The sequence below is a fragment of the Propithecus coquereli genome, unplaced genomic scaffold, assembly GCF_000956105.1.
Source record: "Propithecus coquereli isolate 6110/MARCELLA unplaced genomic scaffold, Pcoq_1.0 Scaffold35, whole genome shotgun sequence".
In the NCBI taxonomy this organism is placed as follows: Eukaryota; Metazoa; Chordata; class Mammalia; order Primates; family Indriidae; genus Propithecus; species Propithecus coquereli.
The window spans coordinates 5,019,685-5,035,999 of record NW_012149174.1 but is presented as its reverse complement, the minus strand read 5'-3'; the positions used below and the strand labels follow the sequence as shown (position 1 = coordinate 5,035,999).

General features: G+C 32.1%; 1 protein-coding gene across 2 annotated transcripts in view; it reads right to left on the bottom strand.

Annotated features, from left to right (window-relative positions):
- CEP57L1 (centrosomal protein 57kDa-like 1) overlaps positions 1-15,659 on the bottom strand; it is a 17,046-nt gene extending 1,387 nt beyond the window's left edge. The window contains exons 1-9 of one of the 2 annotated variants that reach the window (XM_012651170.1): positions 15,496-15,659; positions 13,965-14,144; positions 12,669-12,790; positions 8,366-8,482; positions 6,925-7,002; positions 6,351-6,437; positions 3,099-3,176; positions 2,740-2,933; positions 1,604-1,748 (exon numbers count right to left, since the gene is read on the bottom strand). In XM_012651170.1, the coding sequence (XP_012506624.1) occupies positions 1,604-1,748; positions 2,740-2,933; positions 3,099-3,176; positions 6,351-6,437; positions 6,925-7,002; positions 8,366-8,482; positions 12,669-12,790; positions 13,965-14,144; positions 15,496-15,655 (1,161 nt within the window). In that variant the 5' untranslated portion in view covers positions 15,656-15,659. Of the gene's footprint in view, positions 1-1,589; positions 1,749-2,739; positions 2,934-3,098; positions 3,177-6,350; positions 6,438-6,924; positions 7,003-8,365; positions 8,483-12,668; positions 12,791-13,964; positions 14,145-15,495 lie in introns of both variants that reach the window. The other variant, XM_012651171.1, reaches the window with a different exon arrangement.
- Positions 15,660-16,315: the final 656 nt, after the last annotated feature.

Here is a 16,315-nt window from a genome sequence, read left to right as displayed (position 1 = left end):
CTCAAGCAATCCTCCTGCCTCAGCCTCCCGAGTAGCTGGGACTACAGGCATGCGCCACCATGCCCGGCTAATTTTTTTCCTATATATTTTTAGTTGTACAACTAATTTCTTTCTGTTTTTTTAGTAGAGATGGGGTCTCGCTCTTGCTCAGGCTGGTCTTGAACTCCTGAGCTCAAACAATCCACCTGCCTCAGCCTTCCAGAGTGCTAAGATTACAGGCGTGAGCCACCACACCCGGCCAAGACTAAGTTTTAAAAATACGATTATTCTTTTATTCCTTTCAAGTTTCTCCTATGTAATTCCAAGAAAGTGTACAGTTGTATAATCTCTGCTCTAAAACAATCATATAAAAATTTTTATTATCACCTTAAAAGCCAATAAAGTGAAAATATTTTTTTCAAAAGTTTCATTTCTTTCTTTATTGGCCATAAGAAGAATAAAGGCAATGACATTCTACATCTCTTATTACTTTCCTATAAAGAGGGCAGGGCTTATTTGTGAGGTTAATATATCACTAATTTATATGAATGATGATTATATCCATAGGCAGATGGCTATGTGATGTGGCTTGAAGGTTCCTGGAAAGGCTCCTTCTGCCTTGTGCTCCAGCAACATAATAGTAGCTGAAAATTCTACCTATGGAATCATTGTCTTGGGATAAAATATTATATTCCATGATTCTTCTGTTCAAATACTAAAACTGCTATGCCATTCTTTGTTCTTAAGACTTCACAAACAAGTACAGAGTTCTCCTTACCACCCTTGTTCTACGCACTTTAGCTGGCTGAGTACAGGTCCCCAGGGAATGGAACACAGCACAGAATGTTTTGGGAAAGAGGAAATAGTCCTTTAAGGATTGGGGTACTGCTTGAGGAGCCAGGTTTATGTATGGTACTGAATTAGAGACCTGCTGATATAAGGGGCATCATTAAGGCATTAGAGGACAGAAGGATAAGGGAAAAGAATGCTAAAAGGGCAACCAGAGAGCTGCTAAGGTAAATTACCCTACCTTACATTTTCCCCAAAGCCATTTCCAAATACACAACTAAACTTTCTTGCTCATTTTTTTTCTTTTGAGACAGAGTCTCACTCTGTTGCCCAGGCTAGAGTGCCATGGCGTCAGCCTAGCTCACAGCAACCTCGAACTCCTGGGCTCAAGCAATCCTCCTGCTTCAGCCTCCCAAGTAGCTGGGACTACAGGAACACACCACCATGCCCGGCTAACTTTTTTCTATTTTTAGTTATTTGGCTAATTTCTTTCTATTTATAGTAGAGACGGGGTCTCACTCTTACTCAGGCTGGTCTCAAACTCCTGACCTCGAGCGATCCACCCGCCTCGGCCTCCCAGAGTGCTAGGATTACAGGCGTGAGCCACCGCGCCCGGCCTCATTTTTAAAAATATTAACTTGGGAGAGTTGCATAGGAGGGCCATATTATTCCAATGGGACAGATGGCTCTATTCTGTAACAAGCCTAAGTTTCTTCTGTCTATCTTTTCACTAAATCCCACACACAGACCTCAAATTTGGAAGGTCACACAGAGATGTAACACTAAATCCAGATATTTATCTTTTTATTAAAATCTTTTACCAAAGCCTTCTTACACTGTCTTGATGCTTCTTCAGTTTGGAAATTTGTTCTCCTTTAATTTCCATTTTCTTGACTAAACGTTCTAGTTCACATTCTATGTCATCACAGACTGAATAGCTTTCGGTTTCCTTCATTTGTTTCAGTAGTTCTTGATGCTCCCTATGAAAGGAAAGCAAGTATCAACCACTGTTATAGTTTATAGTATATGTTTTTGCCATAATTAAAACATTGTTCAATCATAGATTTTAGTCAGAGCTAAATATTACTCTTCAAAAATAGTCTCTTCCTTTAGGGTTGTGTAATTAAATATAAGGTAAATATAACCGGGCTCTTGTGATTAAATACAATTAGAAATATGTAAAACTTAGGCTACTAAACAACTTTTAACAAAACCTGAATTCTTAATGCTCATAGCTAAATGTAGTCAAATGTTCTCATGTCCTTAACTAGAGGCATTATTAAATGGCTCTCTTCTTAAATAATTCCAACTCCCAAATTATTGATGCAGTATTTTTGAAAGAATTACAGCTGTGGAAATATTTGCCTGAGAAATCCCTGGATTTGGAGTTCGCTTAATCAATGAAATATTGTCAATATATAATAACTAGCTATATCTTCTACAGAAGTCTTAGTTCAACTAGTTGGCCAGCCAAATCACACAGTTCTGGAATTTCTGTTGGATATATATTTAAACATGGGGCATTATACAATGTATCCCATACAGAAATCTTCCTTACTGTGGATGCTGCTTCAAAATTTGTAATGCAGACTTACCAAAGTCTAAAATAAGGAATTTCATTTCTACTTGTGTAATGAAATCATTCATTTAACTAAAAGATTCTATAAAAGCTTTTGTGAGTTATAATTTAAGGTCACCAGACCCTATGTATTAGAATGACAGTAATATCTATCTATCAGTCCGGATCTTGGGAATACAGAAACTCCTTAGATTGGAAAAATAGTAATTATACACAATTAAAATTTTAAATAGTACCAATAAATACAATGAAAAATCAGTAACAATAAATCTGTTCAAATGGCCACATAAGACCTTTAAGAATTTATAAATGGCACTGTTCTTGAGACTGAGAAGAAAAAATGATATCTAAATATCTTGCTACTTCTCCTGATAAAGAATAAAAATACTTACACACTCATTTGGTCCAGCTCATCCTGCATTGCCATTAAAAGTTCGGACAAATTGTCACAAATGGAAACGGACTTTTCTGAGTCAGAAGGTACAGCTTTACACTGGGAAGTTTTTCTAATAGGCTTGTAGAAACATCTAGGCTCAGTCACTTCAGAAGGTTTCTGAAGGATATGTGGGCCACAATGCTGCATCATCTGCAGAAGGTTTTGCACACTCGCATTCACAGGGCAGCTTGCATTGGAAGACTTAAGGGGAAAAGAAAGAGCCCAGAACAATTTTAAACAACTGATGGTATTTAAATAGCACTTACAATGAAGCAGAAGTTTTTTGAACTATCTTTACTTTTTTCCCCCTCTCACCTTTTCAGACACAAAAGGCAGTGCTCCAAATTTTGAATAAATTTGCTGAGGTGGTCCTCTCTTTAAACATTTAGTTTTCTAGAGATTGACAAGGGAAAAGTAACCAAAAAATTATCTTAAAAGACATTTATAATATAAAGACCTCTCAAAACTCAATAGTAAACAATGCAATTTGAAAACAAGCAAAAGACATGGACAGAAATTTCACTGAAAAAGACATATGATGGCGAACGAAAGATATGAAAAGATATTCAATGTCATTAGCTATTAGGGAAATGCAAATTAAAATTACAATGAAATATCACTGCACATCTATCATAATGACCAAAATCAAAAATAGTGACAACACCAAATGTTGGCAAGCATGCAGAGAAATTGGATCAGTCATATATTGTTGGTGGGACTACAAAATGGTACAGCCATTTTGGAAGACAGTTGGGCAGTTTCTTATAAAACTAAACAAGTATTTATCATATAACCCAACAATTGCTCTCTTGGGCATTTATCCCAGAAAATGAAAACTTATGTTCACACAAAAATCTGTACACAAATGTTCATAGCAGCTTTATTTGAAATAGCCTCAAACTGGAAACAAACCAAATATCCTTCAACAGATGAATGGTTAACCTGTGGTACATCCATAATGTGGAATACAATGCAGAAATAAAAAAATGTACTGATATATGCAACAAGTTGGATGGCTCTCAAGGTGAAAAAGCCAATCCCAGAAGCTGAGCAAAAAAAGCCAATCCCAAAAAGTCACATACAGTATAATTATATTTATTTAACATTCTTAAAATAACAAACTATAGAGATAGTGGACAGATTATATAGGTTGCCAGGGGTCAGGGAAAGGGATGTGTAGTTATAAAGGGATTGCATGAAGGAGCCTTCTGGTGGTGGAACAGTTCTGTATCTTGATTGTTGTGATGGTTACAGGAATCTACACATGTGATAAAACTATATAAACTGTCATGCTGCTATCAATTACCATCTAGAATTACAGCGCTAATCATGTCTGTACTCTTCTCAGAAGCCTTCAGTGGTTCCCAACTATTTATAGAATAAAAGTTCAAATTTTTAACATGGCATTCAAGGTTAGCCATTATCTCACCCCAAGCTGTATTTTCAATTTTAACTTTCACTATGACCCCACCTCACGCCCACTACTGGACCTATAGGTCCCTGGAAAAACCAACAATTTCTTCAGACTGTAATACACTTCTCCTCATCTAAGTCTGACAATACTTATTAATTCTCCCAGGCTGTCTTTAGTGCTGCTTTTTGCATTACCCTTCACATATTTCTTTGTCTATACAGCACCACAACACTTTGTTTATATCTCTATTAAGCTTTTATTACACTTTAATATTTGTATATTTATCTGTTTCTCATAAATTTCTCTCTTATTTATCTCTTTATTACATAGAGACACCAGTCTATGGTATCAAGATGTATGAGTTGAATGAATTATGAGTTATGTCTAAGATATGAAGAAACAGTGTGAGTAGAAGCGGGTCTCTCATAGAGGTTTCCTGAAATCTGATCCTACTTTCAGCAACATTAATGTCACTTCGTTTTTAAAGGGAGACAATACAATTTGCAGATCTCATGAACTTGTGATTTGAACTAAGTACTTATTTATTTATTTATTTATTTATTTTTTTTATTTCAGCATATTATGGGGGGAACTAAGTACTTTCATAAAGTGATTTTGCTGTTAATTATTCTCTTCTCTTCCAGAAGCTACCTTTTCTTTCCTTATTTTTTTTTTACCTTCTCCCTGTACCTTTACTATTTTTACAACGAATAAGTCAATATTTGTTCTTCTTGCAAATTACTGATAGTGATTTTCTATTTGGCTTTGTGGCTTTGAATCGCATTGCACAAACAAGACACAAAACAAATATTTAAGGAAGGAATAAGCAAAAAACATATAAAGCTACATTGGGAAAATGTTTTTCATTATTGTAGTTTGAAAATTCTTTAAAAGAAAAAATTATGAAAAATACAGCCAAAGTACTGACATTAATTCTTATTTATGTAATAAAAGAGGGCCAGGCATGATGGCTCATGCCTATAATCCTAGCATTCTGTGAGGCCGAGGCAGGAGGATAGCTTGAGCTCAGGAGTTCGAGACCAGCCTGAGCAAGAGTAAGACCTTGTCTCTCCTAAAAATAGAAAAATTAGCTGGGCATTGTAGCATGAACCTGTAGTCCCAGCTACTTGGGAGGTTGAGGCAGGAGGATCTCCTGAGCCCAGGTGTTGGAGGCTGCAGTGAGCTATTTTGACACCGCTGCACCCTACCCAGGGTGACAGAGTGAGACTTTGTCTCAAAAATAAAAAAAAGTAGCCAAAGTTAAGTATTACGTTCTCTCCATTATTTTATCCACAGAGTAAGCATACAATAGTGGACAGAATTTTCAAATAGTATCCCTGACTCTCATAGCAAATGGCACACAGAAACACTCACTACATGCAAAATGAATAAATAGTAATAATGGTCATCAAAACTATAATCCCAGAATCATAAGATTAAAAGGGATTTAAGTTTTTTTATTACTATTATATATAATTAAGAAGGTTAAGCTACAATATATCTAAAACATCAATTCATCTAAAGAAAATCTTGGTCAATCTATAAAGTACTAACTCCCCAATCCTTATTTTCAGGCAAATTCAAAGGATATGAGTATAGAAAAAAGAAATAATAATAAATTCCATATATAAATGCCTTTACAGACCTGTAAGTTAACAGGTCTGTAAAAAAAAAAAAAAAAATTCTGTTTTTTATTGTGTATGTATTACATAAAACTGCTTTCAGGATTTATTGTGTTATCAGCATCTACTATGTTGTTTAGTGCCTCTTTTATAAAGTATCACAAAATATGTTTCCCCAAGAGTTTAAACCTAGGAAAATCTTTATCTTTCTAGAAAAACTGAAGTGCTTCATGTTATTTCACAGAGACAGCTATACTGTCCATTATGTGCTCTTTTTTGCTTTGGCTGCCAACAAACTCAGAGCTAAGTTTTATGCACAACTGCTATTACTTTCTTTAACCTGGGTTTTATGAAATTTTCTGTCCTTACACCCAAAACCATCATCACTTGACATGCACTATTCCATGTCTTTTATTATATACCTCTTCAAATCCTTTCTGGAAATGGGTTAGGTATAAACATTAAGAGCGTGAATAAATAAGTATTAGCAAATAAGAAAATGTTGTTTGGGAAAAAGTTTTATATGCATACCTTTGAAGATTTCTTCTTTTCCTTGGACTGTTTTGGATTTGAAACTGATGACATTAAAATTCTATTGATTTCAAGTCCAGTTTGAAGCTGTAAGAGTAAAGAAAAAACTCACAAAATTGATTTGTAATATGCTTCTTCAAGAACATTATAATGAGAGGTCAGGTCTCAGTTTATAAATATAAAAGTGCTTTTTGAGGAAGAAAAGAAAATCCAAAATACTATTTTGTGTGTGTGATAGTTACTAAGTATATTAGTAATTATAATAATATTCTGTTTATAAGAGAATGAACTATTTAATATATATAAATCAAACTGAAAACAATCTATCCTAAGAGTTCTTTCAACTGAGAATATATGCATTTGTCAGAATTTCAAAAGATTAAAAGACCTCTTGGCAGTGCATCCAAGCATAATGAATACACCGGCTGATTGAGAATTTCATTTTACAGCAAAAAGAGACAAAACCAACAAGCTAGGAAGTAGAAATTAGAATCTAATTTTCAGTTAAGGAAAATACAGTATAATATTAATAAAACATATATGGTTTACCATGACAGATTAGTGCTCTATTTACCTCAGAAGCTTTGTCTTGAAATAGCTTACGTTGATGTTCTTCTTCTGTAAGTTTTTCCTCTAAATGTTTAATCTTGTCCTGCAAAAAGAATCGAAAACTGGGATTGTTATAAAAACTAGAGCCAAATATCCTCTGTTCCTTTTCCAAATAGAATTCTAGTGGTCTTGATTCTTAAGAGTTTGGCAAGCTGAAACTAAGAAAAAGCGATGACAAAAAATGCTAAGATTTTTCTTGGCTTTCTTCCTGCTTCTTTCTTTTACCAGCTATTTCGCGTAAAGAAAACAAAGAGAAAGCAAAGACTGTATACACACATAGGCTTCCAACTTCCAACAATAAAACTAAAATGATGAAACTTATGAGGGTACTAAAGGTCTAGAAGGTCAAATTATTATAGTCTTGGGTCTCAATGTTTCATTCAAAACATACAAAAATAACAATAAATTTCTGTCATGTACGTATGATAAAGGTGCAATTTCTGGGGGGAAAGAGAGGGAAGGAAGACATATTAGAAATATAATATGTGGTCCTTGTTACTTAAGAGCTTATACAGGTTAGGTATCCCTTATCTGAAATGCTGAAAACAGAAGTGTTTCAGATTTTGGATTTTAGAATACTTTCAATAAGGGTTTAGTATCAATAATCCAAAAATTCAAAATCCAAAATGCCCCAGTGAACATTTCCTCTGAGTGTCATGTCAGTGCTCAAAAAGTTTTGGATTTTGGAGCATTTCAGATTTCATATTTTCAGGTTAAGGATACTTAATTATTATATACAATAATTAATTACTTAATTACTTAATTATTATGCACAATATATAAACAAAAGTAATATACATGAAACAATAAAACAACAAAGCAATGAATATTATTTGACATAAAGGATGTATATATAACCACGTGTATATAATGTTATACACATAAGTATTACATCTTAAATCTGTTGTGTGGTTCAAAATAGGAGGATAGTACTATTTCAGAGAGAACTTCCTAAGTTATAGACCATTAGTACCCTCAAAGTTTCTCCACCACTTATGTTGGAGAGCTCAAGAAGGCTTCCTAGAGAAAATCCTATAAAATGGAAAAGATTTGGGTGGAAAAAGGAGAGGCATGGGATCTAAGTAGCCTTAATCTGACTGCAAGTGGTGAAAGACAATCTTTTCAATATCCCTGAGGTAACTTAACTGCCAAATGCAAATGTCCTGCCATATTAGAAGAAGTCAAAATTACAATTTTATATCAAAAAACAAGCTCATTTATGCCATGATGGAACATATTAACTTTTCATCTCTATAGGTAGGAATTCATATCTGGATTAATAAAAGTTGTAAATGAAATTTTATAAATCTAAGATTTACTGCACATTCACATACAATGTCAATTATGTTTGGCACTAAAGTTTTATTCCCGCCATCATCACTTCAAAGAAACAAGTAAAAGCTTACCTCAGCAGCTTTCTGAGTTGCTGTAAGTCTGAAACACTCTTTTTCTAAGACGTCAAGCTTTTCAAGTTTTGCGTGCAGCCTCATCTGATCTTGTTCTTTTTCTCTTTGAAGCTGGGCCTGGAAAGGATAAAAACAAAACTTGAATTTGGCAAGTGATGCCAATGAATCAAGAATAATACAATTTCTGAGAATTCAAAACACAATATAAATCTGTCATAAGAAACACGTTCATATTTCAGGTGCTTACAAGCCAAATCAAATACTTTTAAGGAGCAAATATAATGTACCAAAAAAGATGTGCTGTATTAGCATCAATGGAACAAACTCTTCTATGCATCTTTATGTAACAATTCTACTAAGGAAAAAATCATTAACAAAACCTGTATTAAACAGTGTTATTTATTAACACAAGGTGACCAAACCTACTCATTGACTTACCCTCTCTCTAACTCTAACATAGAAAAGCAGCTATCAGAGGAATAAACCATGAAGAGAGCACAGGAGAAAAGGAAAGTTTGCACATACATATGCACATCTATATACAGTTTTGTAATGGTATTTATTACCACACTAATGAAAGATATTAATAATAAGGACAACTCTGAGGAGGCAAGAACTCTCTGTACTATCTGCTCAATTTTCTATAAACCTAAAATGGCTCTAATAGACAAAGTCTATTAGTTAAAACAGAAACAAAAACAAAAAAACCACCAATAAACAGAGTCTTGATGACCCACAGTCTTACATTTAATTAGATTTTCAGAAGGAGAGGAGAGGGAGGTGGGACAGAATAATTATTTGAAGGATAATGACTAAAAATTTTCTAAATTTAGTAAAAAATACTGACAGATTTAAGAATCTCAAGAAGTCCAAGTAGAATAAATACAAGAAAACCACACTTATAGGTACATCATTATGAAATTTTTGAAAACCAGTAATAAAGGAAAAATCTTAAAAGCAGCCTGAGAAATGATGACACATTATGCACAGAGGAATAAAGATAAGAATTGTCATTGGAAACTATCAAATCCAGAAGACAAATTAAACAAAATATTTAATGTGCTGAAAGAAAAAAGCTTTCAACTAGAATTCTACATCCAGCCAAGATATCTTTCACAAACGACAATGAAATAAAGACTTGTCCAGATAAATAAATGCTAAGAGACTTTCCTTCAGACTAAAAAAAAATAGATGGAAAATCAAATCTACACATAGAAAGGAAACCACTGGAAATGGTAAAAATGTGGATAAATATATATATTTTTTCTGTTTCTTAATTTTCTTTAAAGGATAATTGGCCATTTAAAGCAAAAATAATAATGTATTGTGGGTTTTATGACATATGTAGAAGCAAAATATATGAAAACTGTAGCACAAAGAGGGATAAGTAGAAGCATACCATAGAAAGGATCTTATATGTGAAATATTTTAATACTAATTCATGGCAGACTGTGGTAAGTTAAGAATACATATTTTAGCCTCTAGAGCAGCTATTAAAAAGGAGGAGGAAGAGGACCAGGATGAAGAGGAGCACATAACAGAATTTTAAAAGAAATCACCAAAAAAGTTAGAAAATATTTTTAACTGAAAGATAACAGAAATATAAAGCATCAAAATTTGTGGGACTCAGTATTTAGAAGAAAATTGATAGCTTTAATTACAAAATATAATATCTAAAAGGAAAGAATAAAGGTTTAAAATCAATAACCTAAGTATCTAAAATAGGAAGCTAGGGTAAAAATTAAGTGAATTAGACCCCAGAAAGAAGAAAATAATGAAGTTGGAATCAATGAAATAGAAAATGAACAAAAAAACCTGAAAAAAATTTTTAAAAGTTGTTTTTTTAAAAACAAAATAAAATTATAAAGTGACAGGTAGACTAATTCTTATCTTAAAAAGCAAAAACACAAATTAACAGTATCAGGAAGAAAAGAGGGACATCAATAAAGACACAAGAAAAAAATGGAAAATCTAAGTAGCCCTGTATCTGTTAAATAAGTTCAATTCATAATTTAAAAACCTCCCACAAAGAAAACTCCAGTCCCAGATGGTTTCTGTCAAATATTGAGTTCTATCAAACATTTAAGAAAGAAATAATGCTAATCTTACACAAGATCTTTCAGAAAATAGAAGGAATCCTCCCAACTAATTTTTTCTTTTTTTTCTTTCTTTTCTTATTATTTCCCTGTCCTGAAATAATGCAAGCACCAACTAATCTTTTGAGATCTGAAAACCCAAGACACCATATCCAGACATTATAAGGAAAATTACAAATCAAGATCCCTCATGGACATAGTCACAAAAATACCTAAGCAAAATATCAGCAAATTGAATCAAGCCATGCACAGAAAAATAATACATGTCAAGATCAACTGGTGATCTTCTACACTAGGAATACAAGGTTAGTTAACATTTGAAAATCAATCAGTGTAACTTACCATGTTAACAGAATAAAAGGAAAAAAATATGATGCTCTCAAAGAATGCAGACAAAGCAACTGACGAAAGGTGACACCCATTCTTGACAAAACTTTCAACAAACTTAAAAGGTAATTTCCACAACTTGATAAAGTGCAGCTAACAAAAACCTGTAGTTAATATCATACTTAATAGTAAAAGACTAGTAGCTTTCCCCTAAAGATCAGGGGGATGTCAGTGCTAACCACTTCTAGTTAACATTGTATTAGCTATAACAGCCAGTGCAGTAAGGTGAGAAAAAGAAATCGGAGCCATAAAGATTGAAAAAGAAGAAAAAAACTATTTTTATTCATGGATGACATGATTGTGTATATAGAAAAGCCTACCAGAACTAATAAGTAAATTTAGAAAGGCCCCAGGATATAAAGTCATATGAAAATCAATTATATTTTTATATACCAGTAATACACAAATGAAAAATGAAATAAAACCATAATACTATTCATAATAGCATTAAAAAATATGAAATGCTTAGAGATTTTTCTTAATCGTCTGCAATGGCATCCCTATCATACATTGAGTTTCCATATGAGTGGGTCTGACTATAGTCCATTCCTTTATTCTAGTTGTCTATCCATATAAATAACACTTTATTTCAATTGTAACAGAATTATAATTTGTTTCAATATCTAGTAGAGAAAGACCCTCATCTTATTCTTCTTCTGAATAATCTGTTCTTGGACCTTTGCTTTTCCATATAAATTTTAGAGTCAACCTCTCTAGTTCCTTTAAAACCTATTACATGCTTGACCCATCAAAGTCCAGTATTGATTGGTATTTTTACTCTTTTCCAAGACAATGTAAGGATGTAAGAACCACTTTCAACTACAATTATTCTCTCCTAATTTATATGCTATTGTTCTGATGAATTTTAATCCTTTATACATGTATATTTAAACCACATAAAGCATTATTGTTGTTTTATATAATATTAACTTAGAATTATCCATGTATTTATTGTTTCTGTTGCTCTTTATTCCTTCCTGCACCTATGACCTTCCACCAAAGATAATTTTTCTTCTGTCTGATTAATAATGTCCTTTAGTGTTCCCTTTAGAGTGTACCTACTGGTAACAAATTATCTCAGTCTTTGTTAGTCTTAAAATGCTTTTATTTTACCTTTATTTCTGAAGGATATTTCTCCCAGGCATAGATTTCTAGATCAGCAGTTATTTTCTTTTAATATTATTACATCTTAATTCTCTTTAGTCCATTATCTTTTGGATTTGGCACTTTCAGTTGAGAAGTCAACTATCATATTAATTGCTGTCTCTTTGAATGTAATTTTTTTTCTGGCTGTTTTTAAGATTTTATTTTTGGTTTATAATTTATTTTATTATAAGGTGTCTGTATATAGCTGTCCTTATATTTATCCTGCTTTAGTTTTATAGGGCTTCTTGAATCTGTGGTGTGATTTTACTTTTTAATCAATTTTGAAAAATTCTCAGCCACTACTTCCTCAAATATTGCTTCTGTCCCATTCTCCCTTTCCTTTCCTTTGAAATTCCAATTACATATGTTAGATCTTCTCACTCTAACATTACGACTTGTCCTCTGTTTTCTGAATTTACTATCATTCTGTCTCTTCCTTCACTCCTCCCCTGGCGCCCCTTCCTAGCTTCCTTTCTATATTCTGTCTAGTTTTTCTCTGCAGTAGGGTTGTTTCAAATGACCTGGTCTGTCATTACTATTAGGGGAAATCTCCTATAATACAGCTTTATATCCTACTTTACTTAAGATTATAATGTAATTTTCCCATGCTAAATTAAATATTCTTCCAAAACACATTAAATTATATTATTATTCCTTACAGAAAACATGTTTACCTGTTGTTCTAGGATCATATTCTTTTCTCGCTCTACATTGAGAACCATTCTCTTTGTATATTCTAGTTGTTTCTCTAGAAGGGTACAACGAGACTGGGCTGAGCTTAACTGCATACTTATTTCTATGAAAAAGACAAAATAATAATGAGTCAATTCATTGATTATCACAGAGATCAGAGATTTGGTTATCACAAGAAATGTATTATGTGAATTCAATCAAGAGCTAAAAGTTCAAAGCCTCTTTTAGCCCTAAGTATTGACTTTCAAAGAGTTATGAACATATATTTTGTGAATATCTCATTAATTATATATAATTGGTTTAATATTATCTCCCCCTAAAAATCCAGAGGGCATACTTCTGAAAGGGGATGATGTCAGTAACTTCTGGGATGATAAATATCCTGGCTGTTCCTGGGAAATGATATCATCTAAAAAAACAGAGGATGTAAAGTTTCTTACCTATTAATTATTTTTATTCTTTCAGGAAACTCAGGTATATGTACTTTACCACTCCTATTTTCCTCTGTTCTTGATTATTGGTAGCAAAGTTAATTTCATGGGAGTAAGCAACCTATTTCTAAGCCTTTAACTTTTTACTTGCCTTAACTTTTTCTTCTACTTTTGTCTAATTACCTCAGAAATCTTTTTCTCCCTATTTCTTCATTTTACTTGTAAGGTCAAACATGAATTTAGCCTTATTTATAAGGATCAGGGTAGTGTTACAAGGAAAAAGACGTAAGTTCTGAAGTGAAATTATATAAAGGACTTATGTTCTAAATTTCTAAAACTCTTGTGTCCAGATGTTCTTGTCATAATTTCCACAGAAGTTTCCACCTATCTGCCTATTCCTCAAATTAAACTTGTTTTCCTCTCAAATTAAATTCTTTTTCATTCATTTTTATTGTTTTTATATTGTCTAATTACTAGTATTGCTTTATATTTCAAATTTTAAAATTTATCATTAACTAAAGACATAAAGCATTTCAATTATATTATGGGTTAAACTAGATTTTGTTGGTTAGTCTGAAAATATTCTAATTTCTAAATACAACTTGTCTAAAAACAATTTTTCTTTTAATCTCAAGAATTTATGAACTGGGATAACAGATATAATAGAGGTAAGTTCAAAGCTACATGCTTTTTCCACAAATATCAAAATGTCTGAGAACAAGGCCACAAGGTTTGAATGTATATAAGAACAAAGATGTTTGAGTAAATCTGCTTAGACTAAGTTTATTATTTTCAAACTGTGAATTTTGATAACCCCTCATTTCTGAGAACTACTGCATTTTATACCTTTTTTCTGCTTTATCAGTTCCTGATGTGCCAGATTTCTCTCATTTGTTTCATTCTCCAAGGCCTTTTTATACTGTGCTGCTTCTCTGGAAAGAATGTTCAGATTATCTTCAGCTTGTGTTCTCTCTAGCTCTAAACGATGAATCTTTTCCTGAAGAGTTTTTAAGGCTAAAATAAGAGCTGTTGGAAAAAAAATGTAGTTGATGTTTTAAGTGAAAGTTTCTGAACACTTACAATCACAATAACGTGAAAAAATGAGTAGTATATTCTTGTTAATGAGACAGAAAAATCTGTATGTATATTCCTCATAAAAATGAAAATGACTAAAACTCTAAAGACAAATTTTTTCCATCATATCTTGTAAACACAATGTATCTATGATTGTATTTAGTGATTCCAAGCATTGAGAAAGCTAATAACCACAACTTAATTTAATAAAATAAATATTTTCAAATAAAAGGGCTTAAGATAATGTTCAGTATGGGAGACAAGAATCTGAGTATGTACAAAGAATATTAAAATTAACATGGTAAGTTAGGTTCAAAGTTAAAAGTTTTTCTCAGTTCTTAGTGTGTTTAGTTTTAATCAAACCACAAACATTAAAATAAAAGAAAAAAATTGAAATCCTTTAAATGGCATAAAACAAACAAACAAGCAAACAAACAAAAACCCACATTTATTGTTTCTTTGTCCAAGATGTAGTACTAAGAATTAGGGCATATGAGGTAGAACAGTTTCTTCTGTTGGAAAAAAAGTATAACTTAAGTTATACTTAAGTATAAGTATGCTTTACCTGATGTCAGGCTTGAAAGATTATAAATAGTACACATGTACTACCATGATTTTTATTCAGCTATATTAATATCTTCATGATTGAGATAAGTTCAGAGTTTTAACTTCCATATATTTTATATAAAATTAGAAAGATGCTTGCTAGAGATCATCATTTGTTTTTTACAAATAAGATACAGAAATTATATTTACTGCTCTTTATATGGTATATGGCATAAGGTATGCCTGGGATCATAAGTATTTCCCTAATTCAATTTTAAGATCCTTCTAAATTTATATGTAAAAAGTTATAAAACTAGTATTTTATAGTATTCTGGCTTCCTAAAGAATTTTCAAGGATGATTTTGGATATATGCAATTTCTGAATGTAATCCGTGAATAAGATACAACTCCACCTAATTTACTAGCATTCTAATAATCTAGTTTAGAAGGATGCCAAATCTGACTTGTTATTCTTCAAAGAGTATTTTCCTGTTTTCTAATGATGTTTTTATGATAAACCTGTGATATGTATCCAGCTGGTTATATTAATCTTCATTTTACAGCTGAAGAAGCCAAAATAAAAAGTATTAAGTAACTTGTCTAAATTCATAGAAACTTTTAGCAACAGAATCAAAATTAGGAGTTTTATTAAGACTAAATACACAATTATATTATTTTCTACATAAAAATGAAAAGTTTTTATAACATAATTTGTATCATTCCTCTAATTTTATATAAGATTTTAAATCAGCATTACCTTGGCTATTTGGGCTATGAAACACTTTAGAAGAAGTAACTTCTAAGTTCATAGGTTGGCGATTCTGAGATGATTCATTCTGGGTGAATGATGGAACAAACATTCTTTCTGGAGGTTTAAGATAGCTTCCTACTACACTATGCATTAACTCAGAATTCATTATCTGTAGAGAATAAAGGCATGATATAGTATAGCATCAATTCTTTCCTATTTGAAGGACAAAAACATTATACAAAACTTCAGGTAAAACTTTAACATAACAACATAATTGTATACTGTGGAGTTATATCTTTATGAACTTAATTATCACAAATTCAACTATAATAAGCTCAGCAATAAAAGAAAAATGACTATTTCCTGTATAAATGGTATGGGCAATTATACTGATTTTCAATAATCATATATCCTGGGGTAAGCTTGACATGGGTGATATCAATTTGCTGGCTTTTCAGTTACTCATAAGTCCCACATACCTACTATAGTCTGAACATCTCTCCACAAACAGTGTGACTCTAGGGTTTAAAAAGAAAGTACATATTCTAAAAGACCAAAGCCAAAAATATATTCTGATTCTCTATTGTTGACTGTTGGACTCCAGTATATCGGGATTTTCAAGGGCAATTTTGGATATATGTAATTTCTGAATCTAACCCTTGAATAAGCCACATCTCTACTTAATGCACACGCATTTTAATCATCTAGCTAGGAAGGGTTCAAAATCTGAAGAATCTAGAATAGTATTATTTTGTTATTCTGTGTTTTATTTTGTTTTGTTTTGTTTTGTGGGACAGCCCTTTTAACCATTTTATCAGCAGGTAAT